Source organism: Myotis nattereri, assembly GCF_964212035.1.
Source record: "Myotis nattereri genome assembly, chromosome: 3".
NCBI classification, from domain to species: domain Eukaryota; kingdom Metazoa; phylum Chordata; class Mammalia; order Chiroptera; family Vespertilionidae; genus Myotis; species Myotis nattereri.
In genome coordinates this window covers 211032361-211057303 of record NC_138077.1, presented here as the reverse complement: position 1 = coordinate 211057303, position 24943 = coordinate 211032361, and the positions used below count along the sequence as shown (strand labels likewise).

The 24943-nt window shown below is 38.0% G+C and overlaps 1 protein-coding gene across 1 annotated transcript in view; it reads left to right on the top strand.

Annotated features, from left to right (window-relative positions):
• The window catches only part of KIF1B (kinesin family member 1B), a 132190-nt gene that overhangs the window by 54938 nt on the left and 52309 nt on the right, over positions 1-24943 (top strand). The window contains exons 13-22 of the mRNA XM_081087054.1: positions 250-392; positions 1524-1565; positions 4222-4433; positions 11116-11195; positions 12237-12312; positions 15688-15767; positions 16263-16369; positions 17147-17230; positions 17711-17891; positions 18021-18093. Of these exons, the coding sequence (XP_080943180.1) occupies positions 250-392; positions 1524-1565; positions 4222-4433; positions 11116-11195; positions 12237-12312; positions 15688-15767; positions 16263-16369; positions 17147-17230; positions 17711-17891; positions 18021-18093 (1078 nt within the window). The remainder of the gene's footprint in view (positions 1-249; positions 393-1523; positions 1566-4221; positions 4434-11115; positions 11196-12236; positions 12313-15687; positions 15768-16262; positions 16370-17146; positions 17231-17710; positions 17892-18020; positions 18094-24943) is intronic.

The following is a 24943-nucleotide window of genomic DNA, read 5'->3' as shown; positions in this document are numbered from 1 at the left end:
TCTGGTATTTATTTCTTTTGTGATCTTGAGTAAATCACTTAAATTCATCCGAGCCTTTTTCTTCAACTTTATAAGGTACTATAAAACTTGATACACATGTGTTGTTATTAAGGCCCATAAATGTGTAAATACTCAAGCTTTTTGCTTTAGAAATAATGGTATGTTAAAGAAATAAAAGAAAGAATGGTATGTTACTTAGGAGAAGTAGAGCATCTGAGGAATGGCAAAAATGAATCTTTTTGGATCTAGATATGCAGATCGTGCAAAACAGATTAAATGCAATGCTGTTATCAATGAGGACCCCAATGCCAAGCTTGTCCGTGAATTAAAGGAGGAGGTGACGCGACTGAAGGACCTTCTTCGTGCTCAGGGACTGGGTGATATCATTGATAGTAAGTGGATTAAGGATCAATACAAAATCTAATCCTTTTCAGGGTTCTTATATTTAAATTTAGATTTAAGGAACTTGATGAAGCTTGATGGTAGGAAAAGGGTTTTTTCCCCCTTTTTTTTAAATGTTTTTATTTATTTTTAGAGAGAGAGGAAGAGGGAAGGGAGAGATAGAAAGAAACATCGATGAGAGAGGATCATTGATCTGCTACTTCCTTCATACCCCCTCCTGGGGATCAATCCCAAGACCCCAGGCATGTGCTCTGGCCAGGAATCAAACTCTTGGTTCCTGGATCAACACTCAACTGCTGAGCCACACCAGCCAGGCTGTTTTTCCCTTAACTTCTTCAAAAAAACAATGAAAATGATCTCAGAAGTTTTTTATATAGTATGTACCAGGATATCCATTTGAACTCATGAAATTAATTTTTCATGAATATATATCACTACTTGTATTTTTGATAGATTTCTGTTTTAGATCAGCAATGGAATTTATTTGGAATATTAAGCTTATTCTCACTGAGAAACTAATTACTTCATAAAAATATTACTTGAAATTTTTGTTTTGTGTTACAGGTTTCTCTGGGTTAATGTAGTAGCAGTGATATATGTGTGAATGCTCCCCACCCTGTTCCCTATGAACATATGAAGGGGAAAATATTTAATTGACCTTAAGTTCAAGAATTAGACTTCCAGAGAACGTTGTCTTACATTGTTGTCTTAAAATGTATCTAATTTTAATGTAATTCATTTGTCTTAAAATGCATCTGGTTATGTCTGATTAGGCAATCTGCCTAATCAGAAATTCTCTTAAGTGAGTTAACTGGATTATTCAGGTAGAATAGTATTTGGCTTTATTTAATAGAGCATATTTATGGTGTGTTTTTTGTGTGTAAAATTAATATTATTTGGAATTCTAATAAGATTTTCAAGGCCTCTTCTGGTTTTCTAGTTTAGTTTGTCTTACTGATTAGCACTTGATTTTAGATGAATACAGTTTGTAAAATGATAATATAGTCTGTGTTAATATTTTCATTTCCCCAAATGCCAAAATACTGCTCTGTTCCCTCTCTGTGTCACTGCTGAACCTGAACTTTGATCCTTCTTGTATTTTCCCTCCTGCTTACCCTCAGTTGATCCATTGATCGATGATTACTCTGGAAGTGGAGGCAAATGTGTGTATTTCATGTATTGGTCATTCCCAGTAGTACTCTGATTTGCTAGTCTGCCTCTGCTGGATTAACCTAAAACGAGCTTTGCATGCCAGCAGTTTTTAACAGTGAAATCCCAGACAGAGCATACTGTGTGTAGATTCAGAAATGATCCTAGTTTTGCCCTTCTACGTTTAGCAAAGCAATCTTTGCTGCATTTCAGTTTGTGTCTTGAATAAAGTCGAGAGGCTGAAGAATCTCATGTTGCTTCTACCCTTCAGTGTTTCTACTTAGGTAATTAAACTGAATCCAGAGTCATAGATGATGATAATAGCAATGACAGCAGCTCACGCTTATGGAGTGTATATAATGTGTCAGGCCCTGTTCTAGTACCTTGGATATATTATCTCAATCCTGTCAATAACTCAGAAAGTTCCATTATGTCCATTTTACCAGTGAGGACACTGTTACCAGGAGGGGTTAGTTGGCTGCTGAGATCCAATGGTTTCTGTGTGGTCAGGTTAGGTAGTGTAATTCAGAGCCCTAGCTTTTAATCATTATTACACCTTTCTTGCTCTTGATATCCTTCAAATATGATTATTTAGTAGAAAAGTCCTTTTTACTTAGCTGTGTAATTCTGAGCCTCAGTGTATATATAATTAATTAAAAACAGTCACTTCCAGTTGGGAAGTCTCTGTGATTGAGCAGCTCTGTGACTGTTGGATTAGCATTCCCCCTGGATTAGGCTAAATTGGCTTCCTCCCTATCTTGGGCCTCAGCTTGCTTGATAGTTAGGTAAACTTTTTTTTTCTTTTTCATGAATTGCAAATTAAATTTTAAAAACTTTTGTGAATAAAATTTGTGCTTGAAATGAGGATATTTTTAAAAGGATCACACATTAATCTTCCCATATGTGTTACTAAGTTGGTGAGGAAATAATTTCTTACCCTTTTAAGATAGTTTATCAAGGAATTATTGATTTGTTGGCTTGACAGAGTGAGGAAATCCATAGGAGAAACCAAATATAGCTCTGGCTGCTGTGACAAAGTTAGGCCTTGGGGACACTAAACGTTCTAATTCAGAGTGACTCTTGGACTGGACGGCTCTGTCTGAGATTTCCAAAGCTGACCAACACTGGTGTGGGAAAAACACCTCTTGTTCTCGCTTTTGTGCTCCAGAGGTGCTGCCAGCTTGGGGCCTCACTCTTTCCTGAGCAGCTGTGGCTTCTCCCTGAAAACTGTGCATGACTTAAATTTTAATTCCGTATCGCGCAGGAAAGCAGCCCTGACCACTTCTGAATTTCCGTTTTGATCTACTACACTCAGTTCCTTTTAGGGCCTGCATGTGTCCGTTGGACTGTCTAACTCTGTCCTTCCTGCTCTTCCCACCTTGCTGCCATCACCTGATGGCTAATTCTTTTGCTGCAGTCCCTATCCTCCCTTTAAAACTTGCTTGTTTTCCTATGTTCTATATTTGCAGATGGTGGTTTTCAAACTGTCTTGAAGCAACCACTAGTTTTAAGGGGTTCAAGAACTGGCTTTGATTAATTAGACATGAATAGGCCAGAAAGAACTTACATTTTTTTCTTACTCTTTGTATTGACTCAGCTCCTTTAAGGAAAACTTAGTTTTTATATGAATTTTAAGCAATGTAGATTTTCTCAAATTGAAAAATGAGCTAATTTTAAAATTGGAATGCACCAATACCTATGGTTTTTCTCTGGAGTCTATTTGAGAAGGATGATTAATGAAGAAAAGTACAAACAGCAAATTATTGAACTTTGTTGTTTGTGGCTCGTTTGCCAAAACTAAGTCTAAAAGCAAAATCTATAGCTCTATTGAAAACTTTAGTAAATGAAAGTGTGTCCCTAAAACTTGCATTTTCATACTGGGAACTTGACTTACAATGACTCATGGTCATATTTTTAAGAAAAGTGAGAGCCTTACTTAGCAAATACTCAGCCTTAATTTTTGCGTCTCTAACAGATTAATGTAAACATCCATTTGCTAATTGTTCTTCCCTGTTAAGGCAAGCAATCAGCCCTAAGTTCATAACCAGGACTTAGACAAAATTCCTGTCATTTCTACAATTACCTCTCCTATTTTTAAAAAACGATGTATTTAAAAAATTCTTTTTAGGATATTGAAATGTTCCTAAACAAAGGACATTACTAAGTATTCATATTTTTGTTTTAACTGTGACATTTTGGGGGGAATTTTTGCTGAATGCTATAAAACACTGGGCGTGGCTGACGTGTTATTATTGATAAATAAGTGACCATCTTTTTTCCCTTACTGTGACACACTACTGGGATTTACGAGTAGTGTAAATCTAAGGCATTGTAGATTTGGAGCCACAGAAGGAATAGAAAGGAGAATGCCTAAGCATTATCCTTTGAGGTCCCTACCTGATAAAACATTAACCATGCTGTAATTTTTTAGTTTCTAAATTCAGAATTGGTTCTTAACCTCTAGGATACCAGTGTTAAAGACAGACATGTTTTAGAACTGCCATCTAGAGCAGGTACAACTGTTTTTGTATTATAACATGACTTTGTCTTGGCACTTTCATGCTTTCTTTTCTTACACGGGTGTTCCTTCCTGTTTTTGTTTTTTTTCTCTTTCTCTATTCCTTTCCCTTTCTTCTACTTTTTCTGCTTTCCCTTCTGTTTGTCTCCCAGATCTGAAAGATTTTCAGAACAATAAGCATAGGTACTTGCTAGCCTCTGAGAATCAACGCCCTGGCAATTTTTCCACAGCATCCATGGGGTCCCTTACTTCATCTTCATCTTCCTGCTCACTCAATAGTCAGGTGGGCTTAACATCTGTGACCAGTATTCAGGAGAGGATCATGTCTACACCTGGAGGAGAAGAAGCCATCGAACGTCTAAAGGTGAGTAATAATTCAGACTAAATGAAAGTATTCTGTGTAGTTCCACAAGGCAGAATTAGAACTAAAAATCACTGAGAGTTTGGTTCAGCATATGGAAGAACTTTAACTTCTAGAGGCATCCTGAAAGTGGAATTTGCTACTTTGTAACGTAATTAATTTCTCTTCACCAGAATGCTTGACTCTGATGTGGCCAGGCAGAGTGGGAGAGATTCAAGGGCAGATCATAGGCTGGCCATGCTAAGTAACTGATAAGTACCTGGGTATGTCCGTTAGTTCGGAGGTAGTTTATAAGTCACAGTGAACTTGTTCAGTTAGAAATTTAGTTGGAAACTAATTAATTAGTTGAAAACATTTGGTTTCATCAGAAGAATTTTATGTAGAGCCATACATTTATTTTGTAAAATAAATACACAATCAAAAGAAAGTTTGTACATTTGAGTAGCTATGTATCAGGTTTATTCAGAGACACATGAAGCGGCATCTTTTGGAAGTCCATGGAAGGCCTTGAAACCTTGTGGTCACTGCTGTGGAAGGCTGCCGCCTCCTGTGCAGGGCCCCTGTCCTGGCACTCAGCTTAGCTTTCCCAGCCTGTTGCTGGCTCGGTCAGGCACTTTCTTGCCTCTCTCCATGAAGGTGGAAGTCAGGAACAGCAGCCTTCTGACTCACAGGTTCTCCCCCCCCCCCCAGTGACTACGAGAGCAGACAGTTGTCACCTGTGGGGCCACCCTTCAGGTCACTGTGACAGCATCACAGATGCTTTTCTTCCCTTGCTTGTCACCTCCAGGATCATGGTTTGTTCATATCTTCTGGCCTTTGTGTTCACAAGTGCCAGGGTGGGGAAAGCAAGGAGTGTGAAGAAACTGACTGAGGAGCTGGGAAGTTGCCATCATGCTGCCGGCTAATAGTCCTCTTGGCATCCACGACTGCTGCCCATTCAAGGACTGGGAGAGCAGTGGCCCTCTGACAGATTAGCGATTGAAAGGTTTGCCGAGGTTTTCACCACTAAGAGGAATTAATAAGCTTGATAGTTGAAGATGACAAATGCTTCCTTTTCAGTTTTCGGGTGAGGCTGAGAAAGCTTTAACATGAAAAATGGCCTTCTGCTTCTTAATCAGCCTACCTTTCCCCTTGGCATTTTACTCCTAAAATAAGGTGCTTTGGAAACCAAAGTAATTATCTTGTATCTTCCTCCAGAACATGTTAGTGGAAAGTGGCAGAGGGAGAGGGAGTGAGAAAACTTTTCATGTTGCAAAGTGAAGAGTAATTTCTGCTGTTGTAAAATTGACTTTTAAATGTTCCTGAAGACTTGAGCGAAGCCCTGGGCAAGAAGACTGTACTCATGTATTTTATCACGTAGGCATCAGTGACAAAGGTGCTGTGCTGAGGCCTCCGTGGGGATGCGGGGCTCTGTGGGAAGGTAAAGGGAAGTCTCCCACTTCCTATTTAATGTAAAATGTGCTTTTTATTTGGGAATTTTGAATCTTACTGTCTGCTTATTAAAGCCTTAGTGCACTAATGAGATTACACCTTCCTTTAGCATACTTCTTGGTGTAAAAGAGGAAATTATCCTAATGCCAAGTGGGTCCAACTGGAAATAATGTTGAATGCTAGGAGTCAGAGCATTAAGCAGACTCTGAAGAATTAGATCATCCAGTGTTTTGCAAATAGTTTCTAAGGCATAACACTGCCATTATTCAGGGAACCCTCCCCCAACCTCCCTACTTGCCACCAAAAACAAGACAAAACTGTATTCTTTGTTTTAATGGTCCTTTAAGCCAACATAAATGAATCTTCCATTTTCCCTACCTTTAGGAAATAGCTTCTTTGCATTCAATCTTGAGTTTTTAATGTAGCAGGGTAGTTCACTGAAGCTTAAGCACCTTAATGCTGCTCTTGTGCTGTGAATGGGGAGAATTCCATTCTGCATTTTAATGCTGCAGGCAGATTACATCTTGCATCCACAGCAAGGCAGTGTTTGTATGATAGAAATGCTTGAGAATTCCTCATTTTTGGATTATTTCATTGTTGAGTGTGAAGGAGCTGCATTCCTAAGACATGACACTGTAGGATAAAAATACCATAATGGAAAACAGTAATAGAGGGGTCAATTCATTTTCCCAACATTTTATTTCCCTTTGCTTCTCAAAAACATCATCAATTGGTAGACTATTTTTACATAGGATGTTGCTACTGCATTGTTCATTGAATAGTCTGTTTTCATATGGAAGAAGTCTGTTACCCCATCATAAATATCTTGATCCCTTCATAAATGTCTCTGGCAAAACAGAAGACATGTAATTGCTTTCAGTTTTTAGTTGCAGGTCAAACTGAGTTGAAATGTATGTAATCTTGATTTAATTCCTATTCAGTAAATTTTCAAAGATGTAGCTATAGTCACCGTGTGGTGACAGTGGTGTTTGTTTATTAGTCTGACATCAAAGTCAGCACTGTGAGTGCCATTGCTTAGGCTTAGACTATAAATATCAGCAAATATCCATTACAAAAGCATGCAAGGGCTAATGCTGTGCTAGGCAGCCCAAGGGGCCCACACTGGAATTCACTTATGAAGTGTTCTGTGTCCAGTACAATAAAAGCTTGGCCATCTGATGGCTTCAAGGCATGTTTCATGGATAAGCCCTAAGTGTTTAAATATCAGAATTTAAACTAATTTTTTTCATAAAAATTTTTCTGACTTGGTGGATTTCTCTGCCACCATAACTGAATCATGGTGAAGAGATTAAATTGTGTTTAGCCAGCCTTGGCCAGTGTTTCTCAGTGGTTAGAGCATCAGTCCATGCACCTGGAGGGTCGTGGATTTGATTCCAGGTCAAGGGCATGTACCTGGGTTGCAGGTTTCATTTCCACCCAATAGGGTGTATATGGGAGGCAACCAATCCATGTGTCTTTCTCACATTGATGTTTCTCTCTCTCTCTCTCTCTCTCTCTCTCTCTCTCTCTCTCACCTTCCCTTCTTCCCTTCCACTCTCTCCAAAAAAAAAAAAAAAATCAATGGAAAAAATATCCTCAGGTGAGGATTGACAAAAGAAAAAGATTGTATTGAGCCATATAAACATAATTATTAACCAGTGCTGTACACATAGCTAGACATATGTGATGTAACAATAAAATTGAATGACACCTGAGCCCAGCATTCCTTGGAGCTTAAAAAAAAGTTACTGATGTCATTCTGCTTTTCGGGATTTCTTTATGTGTAGTACCTGTAGGAAGGAAGGACCTTTTAAAGATTTGTCTCCTCAGCTCCTCATTTCTTAACTCTGAATCCTCATTTTAGTTTAATCTTAAATTAGACTTCTAGCGTGGTTGTGGGCAGACTGGACACCAGCGTGCCAGGTCTGCTGCAGAGTGAGTTGATGACTCAGAGACTGAAAGCTGCTTCCTGTTGGCATCTCTATTTTATTCATAGTTTGTTATTCGGGCTTGAAGAAAGAATATCCTTCCCCCTTTATTAAATAATTTATGGTGAGCATTTTTTAGAGTATTTCCTTTAAAGTCTATCAATTCTACCTTAATCCTGGCTCAGGAAGAATTGCATCCTCAGGTTAATTAATTAGTTTCTTTGACCCCCAGTTTCTTTATCCTTAGAATGATTCTGGAAAAAATAGTTTTCCCAGCACTGAAGTTTTGCTAGTCTGATACTTAATATCATTTTCTCATCTTTTTTCAGAGTTTTAAAAAATAGCATTCTAAACAATATAAACATTTTCAACTTGAAGCTATATTGAAAAATAAAAATAGTACCTTCCTCAGCTTACTCATTACATCTGTTTTCTACATCGCAATCATATTTTGATTTACCCTCCAGGTGGGAAGTAAAATTAAAGAGGTCACTTTAGAGTTGGCAGCAGAATGATAGTAAGAGGATTCCTAGACAATAATTTTGCTTTCTTAGGGTGAGTTTACAGTTACCCCAAAATATAGCCAGAAAAACCTCTGCTCTGACATGATCTTTTTCTGAAAACCAACTAGGAAAAGAAGCTATTTCATGGGTCACTTTTTATTCTATAGCAAACATCAGTGGCTTGTGGGCTTGTGTATACTAAGCACTAGTGTTCTGATTTGGTCAGGGTCATCATATTCTGTTTCTTTGTTTTTGAAGTTGTCATTATGAGACTGTAATCATTTTTACCCCGCTATCATTAATAAACCTTAGTGTCATATAGTTATGGTGACAGCTTGTCTTGTACTTGCCCTTTTACAATCATTTGCAGAAGCATTTAACACTACCCTGTTAGAGTTATAGAATAGTTTTTGTGATGCTTTATAGACACACTGTTGACCGCTTGCTACCTGGCATCCTTTCCTGGCTGTCTTACTGCTTGCTGAAATTGTATGGTTTTTTTTCTTAGTTGCTAGCCCTCTCTCGTGGCATATTGGTTCTTCCTCACTTAGCTTTGGATTGGCACATGCATTGCAATATTAGTCATTCCTATTAGAGAACTGTGTAGAGATGCCATTCAGGTGGTTCTCAGCCTGTGCATGTTTGGAGGGTTAATGAGAGCCAATTGGATGGTTTTTGTCTCTTTTTCTTCAGGCCCCCCTGACCTCCTGCAGACTTGTTCTAACTTAACTGACTTTTCTTTCCCGAAAGTACACCTCCTACGTGGCCCCTGTATATCCACCTTACTGATGCCCACGCCAGCTCTAAGTGTTACCAATTTTGCTCTTTGCCTAACTTAGCTGGTTATAGCAGTTGTTATTGTCCTTCTTTTTCTTCTTCTCCTCCATCATCATCATCATCATCATGCTCTCCAGTTTGTTTCTCCTGATTCCTGTCCTTTGCTTTTTCAGCTGCTGCCTTGACTCTTTACTCTTGGCTGTTTTTCATGGCCCCGTGCAAATGCCAGACCCCTGGGGTTTATTGTATTACATATTCACAGTTTCTTTCTGTGTAATTATGTTTTGGGATCCCAGAGGCTTCTTATAATAGCCTTTTAAATGAATCAGACTATTTTGTGAACTATTAAGACTTTTTTTTCTTAATCACTATCACTCTTATCATCACAGTGTTATTATCTTATTGTCATCATTGTCTAACTTTCTTATCTTGTCTCCATGATAGCATTTTCTCCTGCCTTTTGCATATGCTCATCTCCCATTTTGGTACTTGCTCTTCCTCCATTAGTCAATTCCTACTTGTCCTTCATTCATTGATACAAGCATCACGCAGTCCTGCCTCACACACTTAGCGCTTCAGTTCCAGCACTGAGCACACAGCTCTGTTGTTCTCTCGTCCATACCCACTCAGAGTCCTTGAGCATGCTGCTCTAGCCACACTGTTGTTCCTGGAAAATTCCAGGCATTTCCTACCTGTTCCCTCATATATTCATGTGGCAGCTCTGCTCACATAGAACCTTCTCAGTGAGTCCTGTCCTAACACCCCCACTCCACATTGCTCTCTCACTACCCCTCCCCGACATTCTTTTCCTTCCTTGCTTTATTTTTCTCCAAAGTACTTATTACAGTCTGCTGTACGATAGACTTGACTTATTTCAGTCTCTTTACTAAAATGAAAGTCTCATAAAGGCAGGGAGGGCTTTTGTTCCCTCCCACACCCCTAGGTGTCTAGAACAGGGCTTGGCATAAAATGGGGTTACATATAATTACTGAATGAATTCATCCTCAGTTACTTCTCTCTCTTTCCTTGGTATACAGTAAACTCCTTAAGAGCAAGAAAGATGTTTTATTTCTTATTTTTTGGCATATACTAAACACTCAGCAAGAAATTAGGAAGTTGTCACTCAGTGGCAAAATGTTTTCAGTTGAGATTAATACTAAACCTTTATATATTGGTCATTGGGTTTGTGTTCAGAAGGTATTGTGCGGTAGGGGAGGAAAAATGTTTTTCCTTCTAATGTGGCCCCTGTAACAAAAGGCAGATTAATAAGAGAAAAATATACAATTTATTTAACAAAAGTTTGACACGACACAGGAGTCTTCATAAGAAGTGTTAAACCTGAGCATTAAGTTTGACGAAGAGTGAAAAGTTGTGGGGAAATGCGATAGGGCAAAGGGGTGTGAGCTCAGAATAGGAAACGGGGAACTTATCAAGGCCTGTTTGTTCAGGTTCCTCTTGGCACTCCTCCGTCTTCAGAAGTGTGGCTGCTCCTTTCCTCCCGGTACAGGGGACACCTCTCCTGACGCTCTGATAACCTGCGTCAGGAGATCAGAGTCCTTCCTGCACATACCACTTTTCAAATTACTTCAGCTTACAGTATTGAGTATGCCAAGATGCCATGTTTTTTGGGGAGCGTGTTCTGAACCCCATCAGTGTTATGACGAAATAGTGAAACAAAAGCAATTAATACCTTTGGGAACTTTATTCTTTTGTAGAAGTGGATGTCAGAAATAGTGCCTTGTATATTGGTGTGTTACTATTACTCTTTCCTCTACACACACACACACACACACACACACACACACACACACACTATTAAGGTATTTTTATTAGGACTTAAGAAAATTAATATATCTGGGACTGATTTAGTGTTAGGTCTGGTCTTTATGATTTTTTTTTTTTTACATATTAAGAAAGGAAAAAATGTCATCATATTAGATTCTGCCTCATGTTCTCAAAGGACATCATCTGCTTCTTGCTGTCCTTCCTACGCATGCTATGCCAAATTATGAGACTGTCACTTTAACTGTGGACTTCCTCCCGTAGGAATCGGAGAAGATCATTGCTGAGTTGAATGAAACCTGGGAAGAGAAGCTGCGTAAAACAGAGGCCATCAGAATGGAGAGGTCAGGAGGTTAAATTCTGGGATGTTTCTAAATTTTCTAAGGAATCTTGATTAATTTTATAGTAAGAAAAGATAAAATAGAAGTTAAAAACAAAGAACCTTCTATCCTAAAACAACAACAACAAAAACCTGGCTGGGGACTTATGGCCTGTTGAATTTATACCTTGAAATAAAATTCACATACTTAAATGTTCTCTAGAAAATCATGGTGCTTCAGTAGTTACCATACTGCGTGTTGCTGGGTATCCATGTAAAAATGGAAGATGTTGAGGGATAAAGTTTTTAATTTGCAAGGAGATTGCCGAAATTTTAAAGCTGTTCTAATTTTTGTCTTTCAAAGTTTTATAGAACCTCTTGGTAAGAAATGAAGGAGTTTAAGTTGAAAACTTTTAAATTTCCTATTCTATCTCTACCCTGAATGTGAACATAACCGAAAATAATACTTTTGCTATTGGAATAAATATACATTTTTGAAATGTCGGTCTTTTCTCATCATAGCAATTAGGCAGAAGTAAGTTCCAATGTATTGATACAGTAAATGTATCAAACAGTTAGAACTTTCTTACTTAATATAGAAATTTTAAGCTAGAATTATTGAACAGATATCATGCTAAACATGGGAATATAACATTCGAGAAAAATCACATTCATAGACAGTACTCCATCTATCAGAGTTTCTTTCTGACTGCTTTCCTAGATTTTGAAGAAATGGTTGAGTTTTATGTTGAGCCTTAAGGAATATCCCTTTCTTTTTTATACAAATAAACATTACGAATTATTGTCTACCTCTAAAGTCAGATGAGACAGAGTTCTTATTTAGATGAAGATAACCATACCTAATAGAGGAGCATAATTTATTTTGAATGTGCTATTTCTCTTAAAAATAGTTTCTCTAATGATGAGATAAGCAGATTCTTTCACATGTATTACTGACTTTAAACATGGACAATTGTTTTTGCTTTGCTTTATTTTTCAATTCATATTAGACTGATTTAATTGACATTTTGGTATTAGAATTCTGATGTGATTTTGTTTTTTCTAGAGAGGCCTTGTTGGCTGAGATGGGAGTTGCCATTCGGGAAGATGGAGGAACTCTGGGGGTTTTCTCACCTAAAAAGGTAGGAAATAATGTTGTGAAACTCAACCAAACAGAAGCACTTTTTGTTTGTCTAGTCATTGGGGTGCTTCATGTCTTTTTGGGCTGACCCCTCAAAACCCCTCCCTCCCTTTTTTTAAAATCTTGAGACTTGGCCTGGCCGGTGTGGCTCAGTGGTTGAGTGTCAACCTATGAACCAGGAGGTCATCATTTGATTGCCCGTCAAGGCACTTGCCGAGGTTGCGGGCTTGATCCCCAGTGTGGGGCGTGCAGGAGGCAACCAATCAATGATTCTTTCTCATCATTGATATTTCTATCTCTCACTCCATTTCTCTCTGAAATCAATAAAAATATGTTATTAAAACAAAATCTTGAGACTTGGCTTACTCAATTTCAGATATTTCTGATTTCATCTTACAGCCCAAGGGCAACCTATTATATTTATGATTTACAAAATAAAACCCAAGGCAATAAATCTGTACCTTATGGTCATGATTCAGCATGTTTAATCTTCCTCATTGCTGCTTGCTCTTAAGGCCCAGCCTAACCTAGCTCTCCTTGCTTCTGTTGGGCTACTCTTTCTCTGTAGATTTTCCCACAGATGCCGGCAACCCTCATTTATAACTCTCTAGAAGCAGTTCCAGCTGTTCAGAAAAAGAACCATTTTAGTGTGCTTCTATAATTTATGTTATAGACAACAGTGTACTGAGCAAAGCAACTCCTCTCCTCGTCCTAGCCTCTGCTCCTTTACCAGTTACAAAAAAGGACTCCAGTAATTACCTTCCTACTTACATAATCATAGTTAGGAAGTAGTAGATATCTTTTAGTTAATTAGAATAGTAAGGTGTGTTGCTTGTTGTGTGTGTGTGTGTGTGTTGTTTTTTTTACCAAGTTGCTTCTTAGTTGTTGTTAGATATCGGAAGATATCATCAAGTGATTATTTTGTGTGCTTATTTGTGTAATAATAGAACATATTCGATGTACAAACCACATACTTCATACCAATAATAAACGGTCCTTCATTTCAGATGACCTCAAGTTGGCTGTTAAGAGACTTAAAGTCTTCACATAAGGATCTGATAATGATCTCTCTAGGTTAGCATAGAATGGGTAGGGAGTTTCAGTTGGTACTTTTGTTTTATGTGATATAAAATATTTCTGTGATTTTTGCTAGGTTTCTTTTGGTTAAGTTTTTCACATAACTTTTAAAAATAAATGTCAGTGTGTTCTTTTTAACAAAGAAGATCGATTTAAAGAAATTTTAGGTATATATTGTAAAACTGGAGCAGTAGTAAAAGTATTGTATATGTTTGTATTGCCTAAGGTCAGTGATTTTCAGCTTAAGACATTATTTATTCAGATATATTACTTAGGATTATAAAGAGTTTAGCAGTTATAGGTTTGCTACAATTTAGAGTTTGCCTTTGCATATATCTATATCTTTATACACACAACACATATATATATTTAAGGATATTTTATAATATCTTTTAATGTTAGGAACTGTGATTATATGACATCTTGTAAAAATATGGTATTTAACACAAATCATAAATAACTTGAGTAAGAAAATAAATAAATAACTTGAGTAAGTTTTGTGATATAAAAATCACAGAATTCTAAACTGGCAGCTCTGTTTTAAAACCTTTTTTTTGTTTTACTTTAATTTTACCCATCCTGCTTTAACTTTCTGGACTTCCTCAGGAAACTAACTATATCCAAATTCAGTGTTAGAACCTGTTTCTGATGTGTTAACGTGATTGTGGTAATCATTGCACAATGTGTGCGTATATAAAATTGACACATTGTACACCTTTTAAAAATCACGTTCAACTAAATAAATATAATTATTATCTGTCAATCATACCTCAGTAAAACTGGGGGGAGATTCCTTTAAGGCAAGAAAAGAAAAAAATAAAACCTGTTATAGAGATTCCTTTTTTCTTAGACCAGTGTCATGATGGGCCCTAAAGAATACTGCCCAAGGAGGCCTTTGACTCTCTCAAACCAGCAAGCTTTCAAACTGCAGAGGCAGATCTAGTTGAAAAGATGTAGAGGTTTTTCTAATTTATTTTTAATCATCTTTTGCAGTTCCTTTCTTAACCTCTCATCTGCCTCTTCTTTCATTTTTCTACACTTGCTGCCACTATCTTGAGTAGATTTTGACTCCAACACCTTGTGACTTATTTTTGGATTCCAGTGGGGTATTTTCACCAAAGAAGGTTGGTTTTTTAAAAGATTTTAGAAATATTAGAGTTAGATGAGAATTTTTACATGATGTATGTATTTTTTGAATGTCAGTAATTTTAATTTCTTCTTTAAGGTACAGACTAATTAATAAACTAAAGATAATAACAGACCATGGAAGAACTGATAAAAATTAGAGGGAGATGATGGGAATGTGGGGAATTTTTTATATCTTATGATCTTATATGTGGAATCTGAAAAAAACACACACTAAACATCAATACAGAGAACAGATGGTGGTGAAGGACATTTTTATAAAGCAAATGAAAAATTAAATATTTATTGGAATTGTAGGGGAGGAAAAATAACTTCCCCTCTACCCTTCTGAGTTCCTGGCTGAAAGCCCTGTAATAAAAGACAAATAGATTAACAAGAGAAAAACAAATAGAAGTTTATTAACATGTCTACCTTATGTATACATGGGAGATACCCAGGGAAAAATCACTAACTCCTGGATGTGGCTTAGAGTTCAGCCTTAGATATTATTGTCATAGGGAAGGGAGAGGGAAGATAGACCCCTGGGGGAAAGGAAACGGTTTTTAGGGTCCTTAGAAGAGTAGATGGGAAGTGGGGTAGACAGTGTGTGACAGTCTGTCTGGGTGTGGTGGTGACTTCTGGCTTCCTCTCCTGTGGTGAGAGTCCACCTTCCCTGTTAATGAAACTCCTGGAGGATTTATGACTATTGAGCTCCGTCAGGAGGATCTGTGTTGAGGCAGATGTGGGAGTTCAGAGAAAGCCTCTCTCTGCACTGGCTCCTTTTCAAGTGCCTACCGCTCAAAATGATATCTTAAAGTGGCATATTTTGGGGTGGCATATTCTGTTACCATTCAAGATTTTTGTCCAAGTGTTTACAAAAATTATGATTACCCATCCAGAGAATCGGCCTGTCCTAATTTTTCTTTTGTATTCTGAATGTTTTGACCTTATCAAGAACTGGATCTTGTTCTTTATCTCAGAACTCATGTTCTTAGGTATTGTATGAGTGCAGTTTGGGAGGCCCAGAGAGAGTATTTTCTATGTATGACGGAATTGCAACTTGGAGGGAAGGCAGTCTCTTTTCCAGCGCCTGTGGGTAACCCAGGAAACCCTCAGCCTCCTGTTGTCACAGCTCTCAGGGCGCTTGCTCCAGCTAATCTGTAACCTTTTTCAGACCCCACATCTTGTTAACCTCAATGAGGACCCACTGATGTCGGAATGCCTGCTTTATTACATCAAAGATGGAATTACAAGGTATGGTTGTTTCTTTTGGTCACTTAGTGTTTTCTTTTCTCTTAGATGATTGAATAAAGGGAAGTTGTTGAAAATTATCTTGTAATGATTTGATTTCCCCACCTGAAATAGATGCAAAGTATCCTCTCTACTCTTCCCAAATTATGTGTCTTAGCCAGCTGAACCAGTTAACATGTAGCTTTTCCCTAAAAGACCCTAAGTAAAAATTTTCCTCCTTACATCTTACATAAATTCATTAGGTAGATTAGCTCACTCATGTCTTTGTATAATGCTGTGTGAGATACATTGGTAAATCATTGTTCCTTGGTTTCTTATTCTGATGTAGGGAAGTTGCCCATATTTGAAAATAGAATTTGCAGTTGAAAGCCTCTGATTAAAAAAAAAGTGGTACCTTTTTTGTATGTACAAAGAATATTCTTTGGGAGAAAGAGGTTTATTGTTTGTAGTGCTTTTTGTGTCTGAATTTCCCTGGGAAACACTTTCTCTTGTGTTCAGGGTTGGCCAAGCAGATGCTGAGCGGCGCCAGGACATCGTGCTGAGTGGGGCTCACATTAAAGAAGAGCATTGTATCTTCCGGAGCGAGAGAAACAACAGTGGGGATGGTGAGAGTCCTTGGCTTAGCTTTCCCAACAACTTCTCATTCTACATTATGGAAAGCCCATGCACCAGACCTGGTATTCCCTGTCTCTTTCAGCGATAGTTGCTTATACAATCCAATATTTGAAAATGGAGAAACCTGGGCTGCGTACAAATGTAGGGACAGACAGAGCTACTTTACATGAAAATAGCTTGGACAAAAGGAGCCCTTTGTTACTGCCAAGAGCTAAGCAGGACATAGGCAATTAGGCTTGGTCTTGAATGTTAATTATTTGATAGGCAAGTAAGAAGGGAACAAATATTCTGGGTAGTAGGAGATTGGAAGGACCTCTAGCCTTACTGCAGTAGAATTTTATCTAAAAAGAAAGAATAAGTCAGTCTTGTATTTTGTACAGGTTATTAACAAAACAACAACAATTTAACCATTTTTTGTGCTATATAATTCATTCCTTCCTTAATCAAAATATTAGCGTTTGATTTTAAGCTTATTATGACCTATATTTCATATGTAAGATTTCTGATGGTTTACAGTTTTATAGATTGAACTATCAGATATCACCAAAACTGAGATTTTATATCTTCTGAGGTTTGTCAAGTTAATTTAAATGTTTCTATCTTAGCCACAGCCCTGGTTAAGGCACCCTAAAATAAACTATTATATGATACTCAGCCACTTGGTCGGTTACAGGAATCTATTCTAGTTACCCTAAATCCTCATAGTCATCTACTTTCCATTATTTTATTCCAGTGGTTTGTGATACATTAATTTGCATTCCTCTTAGTTATCGTGACTCTGGAGCCTTGTGAACGCTCAGAAACCTACGTAAATGGCAAGAGGGTGGCCCACCCTGTTCAGCTGCGCTCAGGTGAGAGTCGGACAGGTTTGAAGTCTTCAGCAAAGATCACATGGCTTGTGTGAGCAACTCTATAATTTTTTTTTAATTCTCACCCAAGAATATTTTTCCCATTGATTTTCAGAGAGAGTGAAGGGAGGGTAGGGGAGAGAGAAACATCGATGTGAGAGAAACACATCAATTGGTTGCTTCCCGCAAGGGCCTCTGCTGGAGCTATGGATCGAACCCACAACCCAGGGACCTGCCCTTGACTGGGAATGGAACCTGTGACCCTTAGGTGCATGGGCCAATGCTCCAACCACTGAGCTCACCGGCCAGGGTGGAACTCTTATAATTTTTGAATTTTTGTTTAAAGGCTGAAATGACAGCATTAGGATTTATGTTCTTGTAAAATCTCAAAAGCTGTCATTTTGCATTAAGGAAAGTGAGGTTATTAACCGAGATACTATACATTTAAAAAGTGGTTTCTAACTTTGTGTTGTTTTGTGATAGGAAACCGTATCATCATGGGCAAAAACCATGTGTTTCGTTTTAACCACCCTGAGCAAGCACGGGCTGAGCGGGAAAAGACTCCTTCTGCTGAGACCCCCTCTGAGCCTGTAGATTGGACATTTGCCCAGAGAGAGCTTCTGGAAAAACAAGGAATTGATATGAAACAGGAGATGGAGAAAAGGTAATGTACAAATGTGATGTGGCCCAAATGACTGCCATGCCTTTTAAACATAGAATAGTAGTATTTATAAAACAGCTCAGTGATTTCACCATGTATTCTTTTCCCCTCTTGGTTTTCTTTTTCTTCTAGGTTGCAGGAAATGGAAATCCTATACAAAAAGGAGAAGGAAGAAGCAGATCTTCTCTTGGAGCAGCAGAGACTGGTAGGAGTCCATCCTGAATCCTCTTTAGGAAAAGGGCAGCTTGCTCTCACACCTTCCCTGCCCCACAGATGAGCACTCGCCCACATGGCTTATCCATCTCTCACTGATAGCACACACTTTTCTCTTACTTCCTTAATGGAGAGTGGACTTACAGCTCCTGGTAGCCTGAGCCTAAAAAATTGTTCATAAAGGTGCTATTTTGTGCCTTTTATCAAGTCTTCTGTCAACACCAAGTGCTATAGTGGGAGCTTTTCGGTAGCCTTTGCCTCTTGGTAGTGTTTTTTGAGTATGCATCAGTGGTGGTTCTTTGAGTGGTAATTACTCTACATATTGAATTTGGTGGGCGTTTGCCTTGGTTTTGTTTCTGATCACCTGATAGTACTAATTCTCTGCTCTTGGGCTGACCTGGGTGTTGTTCTCATGCTGGGCAGACTTTTTTTTTTTTTTTTTTTAGTTAAACTGTGTCTAAAAGTGTTGCTGCACAGTTGCATGTGTTAATTAATCCTTTTCTGTTCCCCTGCATGGAGTCTGCATCCTCAATCAGGGTCCTCAATCCCCATGGCATGTGGGATGACAGTGGAAGCAGGAGCTGTATAACCAACCCAGATAGGAAAGGGAAGCCTGGTTTCTCTGAGTGAGCAGCTGAAAAGTTGATTTAAGGTTGCAACTTATAATGCTAATGGCTTTAGCCTTTTATGCAGTTAATTGATTTTCCAAGTTTGGTAGAAACTGAATCTTATGAATAAATAAGTTTTAATTCATTAGTTTGTCATTAGAAATTTTTAAAAATACCTTTTTATTGATTCTTAGAGAGAAAAGAAGGGAAAGGGAGAGAGAGAAACATTGATGTGACAGCAAAACATTGAGAGCCTCCTGCATGCCCCCTACTGGGGATCGAGCCCACAACCTGGCATGTGCCCTGACTGAGAACCTAACCAGCAACCTTTTGGTGCATGGGACAACGCCCAACCATCTGGGCCACATTGGCCGGGACTAGATTTTCATTTTTAAAGCCATCCAGTTTTGGTTAATAAAGCCCTTGTTATAAAGAAACTTTTTGGCATTCACTTGATATGTGAAGAAAATGCATATAATAAACCTTTGGGTACTAAGGGTGCAGTTTAGGAATTTTCCAGTTTTTAAGATTCTTGAACGTCTTTTAAGATAAGGTTAGCATAAATTACAGCATGTAAAACACTGCACATAAACTACAGCCTTTTAGCCATGCTCTGCTTTGGAGAAGAGAGGCTACTGCTAAATGGTCCAGAAAAGCCAAGGGCTTAAGCAAAGGCAGCCTTTTTCAGGGCAACTCACTTCAGAGGCTTGGCAGTAGTTAACCAGCTCATTTGTTAGCTTGGAAATTATAATAAAACCCCCCTCATAACGGATTGTGAGAATAAATCAAGTGTCTGGGCAAGATAATAGCAGTGTTAACATATAGAGAGTCTATTTAGGAGGCCTAGCTAGCATTTAGTTTTTAGTAAAAATGGAAAGATTTAGCTAGAATGTGATTAAGGGCTTGAAAGGTTTACAACACATAAAGGAGCCTTTTATCTTAATAATGTAGTATAATCTAATAACATGCCTCTGATGGTCTGTGAGAGATCAAAGGAGGACAGGTATAATTAAGCTGTGTTTATTATTATAGATAGTGCCTTGTAATTAATTGTATAGTGCTTTATAATTTACAGAGAGCTTTAACATCCATCACTTTTTTTTTTTATTCCTGAAACAACTCTCTTTAGTAGAATTGTATATACATAAAATGAGGAATATTACCTCCAGCTGAGGAAACTAAGGCTGAACAATACTGTCTGTCCCACTTTTAAAACCTGTTAAGTCATGGGTTTGAGGCTTAAATTTGGGTCTTCTGACTTACTTCACTCTTCTGTTCAGTAAAGCAGTACTTATCAGCTACCTAGGAGTCTTACTAAAAAGCAGATGCTGATTCAGCAGGTCTGGGTGTGACCTGAGATTCTGCACTTGTAACCAGCTCCCTGGGGATGCCCATTCTGCTTGTTCTGGGACCAACTGATGAGTAGCTGGGTGGGAAAGAATGATGGCTGGTATTCTCCGTAACCAAGAACTGGTGATCATTCTGTGCTCTGAAGCAGTGATGCATTCACATAGATGAAGTAAATGTCTCTAAGACATGCTTAGTTTCCAGGGGCATACTTATTCTGCAAGTAGTCAGGTTCTGGTTGCCATTTGATCTGCGTATCTCAAAGCAAGCTAGGATTTCAAGAGCAGGTCCTCCAAGCAAGGAGGCTGCTTTCCTCCCATAAGTCCAACTCTGTATTCCATTTAAATGTCTGTCTTCAAGAGGAATTGATTTCTAATGCTTTAGCCTGAAGAGTACCTAGTAGTAACAGTACTAAATGGGAAATGTATTTTTATCTTTCCTATATTGGTCAACCAACAGATACATTTTGAATGTGCCCTATGAATAAACATTGAGAGGATATAAAAGACTTATTTTTCAGTAAATATCTTTACATATTTGTTATATGTAATCATTTTTGCATAACAACAGCATTAAAAAACAGAGTTTTCTGTTACCATAGTTCCCCATATGGTGCGTCACACTGTTATATTCTCTTGTAGTTAGTGCCCTGTTGTACACCTGGTCCTTTTCATGCTTGCCTTTCTACACATGCGTTTTGGGTATCTTCTCTCTTCTATTTGTATAAGCTTCTTGCAGAGTCTTTTCAGGAGGCCTACTTTGCATTTGGTATTTAAGGAAAACAGAAGGATCTTTTAGTGACATGTGAATTGGCCAAACCTGCGTAGTTTTTCCAACCCTCTAATAAATGAATCTAAATATCTTTTTTTTTCTGACATGAGATTGAATTTACATCTTGGCATATAAATTTTGCATACAGACTTAATAGCATCGTGGTCAGTATGTGAGGGGGTATATTTGAGCCATATGGCGAGCATAGTCTACAAAGTCAGTATGACCATATTTTAAAAAGAAAGGAAATTATAGCCACTTGATTTAATATGAGTTCTTTTGGATATGTAGACTCTAACTTATGTTTTATTTTTGAGTTTTATCTCTCAATAGGTTATTAAAGCAGTGACTTATTTCCTAAATTAGGTAGTATTCACTTAATCCTTAAGCAATTTTAAAAAGAAAAGGAGTCAGGAAAAAAGTGATAGTTGTCAATTACGTGGGAAGAATCAGAGTTTGTTTTGTAAAACTCAGTTTCTACATATTTTCAGGAAAACCTTTTTATGAGTCAGATATACTTTTTTCTCTAATATTAATATCATCTTTGTCACTTAAGATTAACCATTCTGTTTTTTTAAACTAAAAATGAAAAATAAATAGTCTAGAATCTATAAATTTAACTTTATCTGCTTTTTGTTGCCAAATTTTCAAGTAGGTGGGGGTTAGATGTTGGTTTAGTATCCACTTATAGACCAATATAAATCAGTTGAAACAACTCCAAATTCAGGGACCAAATTATTGTCATTGTTAAAGGTTACTTTTTGTCCCTAGAAAGTAACCATACATGGAAATTTTGGTATAGCAAGCAAAATACTATTAATCAGTTTTTATTTTAAAAAACCTTTCCTGGAGATAATTTTGGTAGTTATAGCCAGGTAAAGGAGACTAGCAAGTAAGAATATTTTCATTTACTCGGCTAGCTTGAACTATTCAATGAGTAGTGTCTTTTCTCAGGAACTTTTATTTCCTGGATAGAAATTCTTTCTTAATCCTGTTAATCATAGGGAATTGTAAATCCAACCTTGCTTTCATTTAGATCCATGTTATCAAGATTTGCTTGTGTTTGTTAAGAATAATTGTTATTGTCTAAACAGTTATTATCCCAAATCAGGCTGCAGTTTTAGATCTAAGTAAAATGTTTTGAAAAAGAAGTAGTGGTGCAAAGGTAGCCAGAAAGAAAGTTAGAGAAAACATTTTAAAGTGGATCCATTTCACATTAAGTGGAAGAATTGTCACTTAAAGTGATATTTCTCAAATAGCTAGAAATGCCATGGGTTTTCACAGAAAACATTTCTAAGTTGTATTTATTAAAATATTACTTGGAGACCACCACCACCACCAAGAAAAAAAATTACTTGGAGAATCTTAAGATGTTAATAAAAGTATATTTGCCTGATTTAATTTATTTATGTTCTAGAAATTTGTTTCTTAAAATTTTGGAGGTGAGGTATTTATTGATTCAAATGTGAAAAACAAAATAGACCCACTATAAGGACCCTCTTATGCTTTCTTGCTTTCTGGATAACACCTCTAATTGTATAAGTGAAATGGATCAATTTGACATGACACAAGAAAATAGCAAATCCAACATATGCTCACGGAAAAGACTAGTTTCAAAACCCTCTTGTCTTCTAGAAAAACAATTTGGTTGATGAGAACTTACATGGTCTGTTAATAGAGATTCTTAGCATTTTTAACATCATCCCTGTTTGCTTCTTTTTCTACTCTCTCGTCTTCTAACTTTTTTCTAGGGCTGCTCTTTTTAGTAAAGCTAAACAGAACGTGGCATCCTACAGCCTTTACTAACCTTTGTTAATCTGCCTGCTTGTCACATCTTGTATGGCATCTGTGCTCACTCATGGGGAAAGAGTTTCTGGAAGAAGCAACAGCAATAACCAAGGCAAATGTGGGGAAGTGGCTGCTTGAGTGTTAGCATGAATGGGGTGTAGGTTTTACTTCATATTCTTGAGATGGTGGAGATGTTATTTTATACCATTTTCTTAATAACTTCATATGACCTTAGAGTGAGTGTCTCACTCATGGTGTCCGTCTCCCTAAAAAATTTGCTTGCATATTTCATCACTTATGCCAGAAAGTGAAAATTTGGATTACTGTTACTAAACAAACAAACTAATCTTTATATTAATAATAATCTACATATGCATATGTCTTAATAGACTTGCACATCATTTCAGGTTTTTGTTTTTGTTTTATAGGGGTTTGTTTTGTTTTTATATTTGGTTAAGGCTTTTTTGCTTGCTTTTTCTTCAATTTGATTTTCATTTTTTACATTTTAATTTTGGTTATTTTGGGGCCATTTTTTGATTTTGTTTTCCAAAGGACGCGGATTCTGATAGCGGGGATGATTCTGACAAGAGGTCCTGTGAAGAGAGCTGGAAACTGATTACTTCTCTGAGAGAAAAGCTACCTCCCAGCAAGTTACAAACCATTGTTAAAAAATGTGGCCTCCCTAGCAGTGGGAAGAAACGAGAACCTATTAAAATGTATCAGATACCCCAAAGAAGGCGCCTGAGTAAAGATTCCAAATGGGTCACCATTTCAGATCTTAAGATTCAGGCTGTAAAAGAGATTTGCTATGAGGTTGCTCTCAACGATTTTAGGCACAGTCGGCAGGAGATTGAGGCCTTGGCCATTGTTAAGATGAAAGAGCTTTGTGCCATGTATGGGAAGAAAGATCCCAATGAGCGGGACTCCTGGCGGGCAGTGGCCAGGGATGTCTGGGACACGGTTGGTGTGGGCGACGAGAAGATCGAAGACATGATGGCCAGTGGTAAAGGCGGAACTGATGTCGATGATCTCAAGGTTCATATAGATAAGCTGGAAGACATTTTGCAGGAAGTCAAAAAGCAAAATAACATGAAAGATGAGGAGATAAAAATCTTAAGAAATAAAATGCTCAAAATGGAAAAAGTCTTGCCACTGATTGGATCTCAGGAACAGAAAACCCACGGAAACCACAAAGCAAAGGAATCTGTTGGTGCTGGTGTCAGTAGCAACTCTGAAAATGATGTAAGTAAAGGAGACAGTGGAGAACTTGGGAAAGAAGAACGTGTTTCCCAGCTGATGAACGGGGATCCAGCTTTCAGACGTGGACGCCTGCGTTGGATGAGACAAGAGCAAATCCGGTTTAAGAACCTGCAACAGCAGGAGATAACAAAGCAGCTTCGTCGGCAGAACGTACCTCATAGGTTCATCCCTCCTGAGAATCGGAAGCCTCGGTTCCCCTTTAAGAGCAACCCTAAACACAGAAACTCTTGGAGTCCTGGGACACATATCATCATAACAGAAGATGAGGTTATAGAGCTTAGAATTCCAAAAGATGAAGATGGAAGGAAAGGAAACAAGGATGAGAGCCAAGAAAAGGGTGGTAGAACAGCTTCTAAGGATCCCCAGTTACCATGGGGCTCTCAGGGCATGCGAAGTCAAGATCACATCCAAGTTAGCAAGCAGCATATTAATAGTCAACAACAGCCACCTCAGTTACGCTGGAGAAGCAATTCTCTCAATAATGGCCAACCGAAAAGCACGCGCTGCCAGTCATCTGCCGCCTCAGAATCGTTAAACTCCCACACTGGTCACCCCACTGGTCACCCCACTGCTGATCTGCAGACTTTCCAGGCGAAGCGCCATATGCATCAACACCGTCATTCTTACTGTAATTATAACACTGGAGGTCAGTTAGAGGGCAGTGCAGCCAATTCTTATCAGAGGCAGACTGACAAACCCAACCACTGTAGCCAGTTTGTAACACCTCCACGGATGAGGCGACAGTTCTCAGCACCCAATCTCAAAGCTGGTCGAGAAACCGCAGTATAAATTACTGGACAAACTTGAAATCCTGGTGGAGGAAACAGGCGATGGTAGCTCGATTTGAGCTGGTTCTAGCCTTGGCCTCGAGTTCCTACAATTTACATTATTATTTGAATGTTGTGTTCCTACAGATAATAACTGATTTTAATATTGTCAAAACATAAAACACTGGTAAATGTTTCAAGACCTCCCTTTTGTTTGTATACCATTATGGGCAGTTTCTGGAATTTTGGACAAAACACTGAGACCTCCCTTTTGTTCCTGAGACTTTCCTCTTTTCTTGGT